This window comes from Egretta garzetta, unplaced genomic scaffold (assembly GCF_000687185.1).
Source record: "Egretta garzetta isolate BGI_Z169 unplaced genomic scaffold, ASM68718v1 scaffold359, whole genome shotgun sequence".
In the NCBI taxonomy this organism is placed as follows: domain Eukaryota; kingdom Metazoa; phylum Chordata; class Aves; order Pelecaniformes; family Ardeidae; genus Egretta; species Egretta garzetta.
This window is the reverse complement of record NW_009260795.1, coordinates 76,134-76,630: the sequence shown is the minus strand read 5'-3', so window position 1 is coordinate 76,630 and position 497 is coordinate 76,134. Positions and strand designations below refer to the sequence as shown.

At 61.8% G+C, this 497-nt stretch overlaps 1 protein-coding gene across 1 annotated transcript in view; it reads left to right on the top strand.

Annotated features, from left to right (window-relative positions):
- LOC104133359 (integrin alpha-10) overlaps positions 1-497 on the top strand; it is a 20,037-nt gene that overhangs the window by 5,994 nt on the left and 13,546 nt on the right. Inside the window, exon 2 of the mRNA XM_035902117.1 lies at positions 47-192. Coding sequence (XP_035758010.1) covers positions 47-192 — 146 coding nt within the window. The remainder of the gene's footprint in view (positions 1-46; positions 193-497) is intronic.

Sequence of the window (497 nt, the reverse complement as noted above, 5' to 3'; positions counted from 1 at the left end):
GCGCACGGAGCTTGTGCCGTGCCGTGCCGTGCCGCGCCGGTGCCAGCTGTGTCCCCCTTGGCAGGCTGCTCCACCTACATGGACATCGTCATCGTCCTGGATGGCTCCAACAGCATCTACCCCTGGTACGAGGTGCAGAACTTCCTCAGCAACATCCTCAGCAAGTTCTTCATCGGGCCCGGACAGATCCAGGTGAGGCGGTGTCCCCAGGGCCCCGCCGGTGTCCCCAGGGCTGTGCCATGTCCAGGACACCATCATTGTCCCTGGATGATGAGGTCTCCCAGATCATGCCGTCATCCCCAGGGCCATGCCATTGTCACCAGGGCCATGCCGTCATCCTTGGGGTGATGCCATTGTCCCCAGGGCCATGCCATTGTTACCAGGGCCATGCTGTCATCCTTGGGGTGATGCCATTGTCCCCAGGGCCATGCCATTGTTACCAGGGCCATGCTGTCATCCTTGGGGTGATGCCATTGTCCCCAGGGCCATGCCATTGT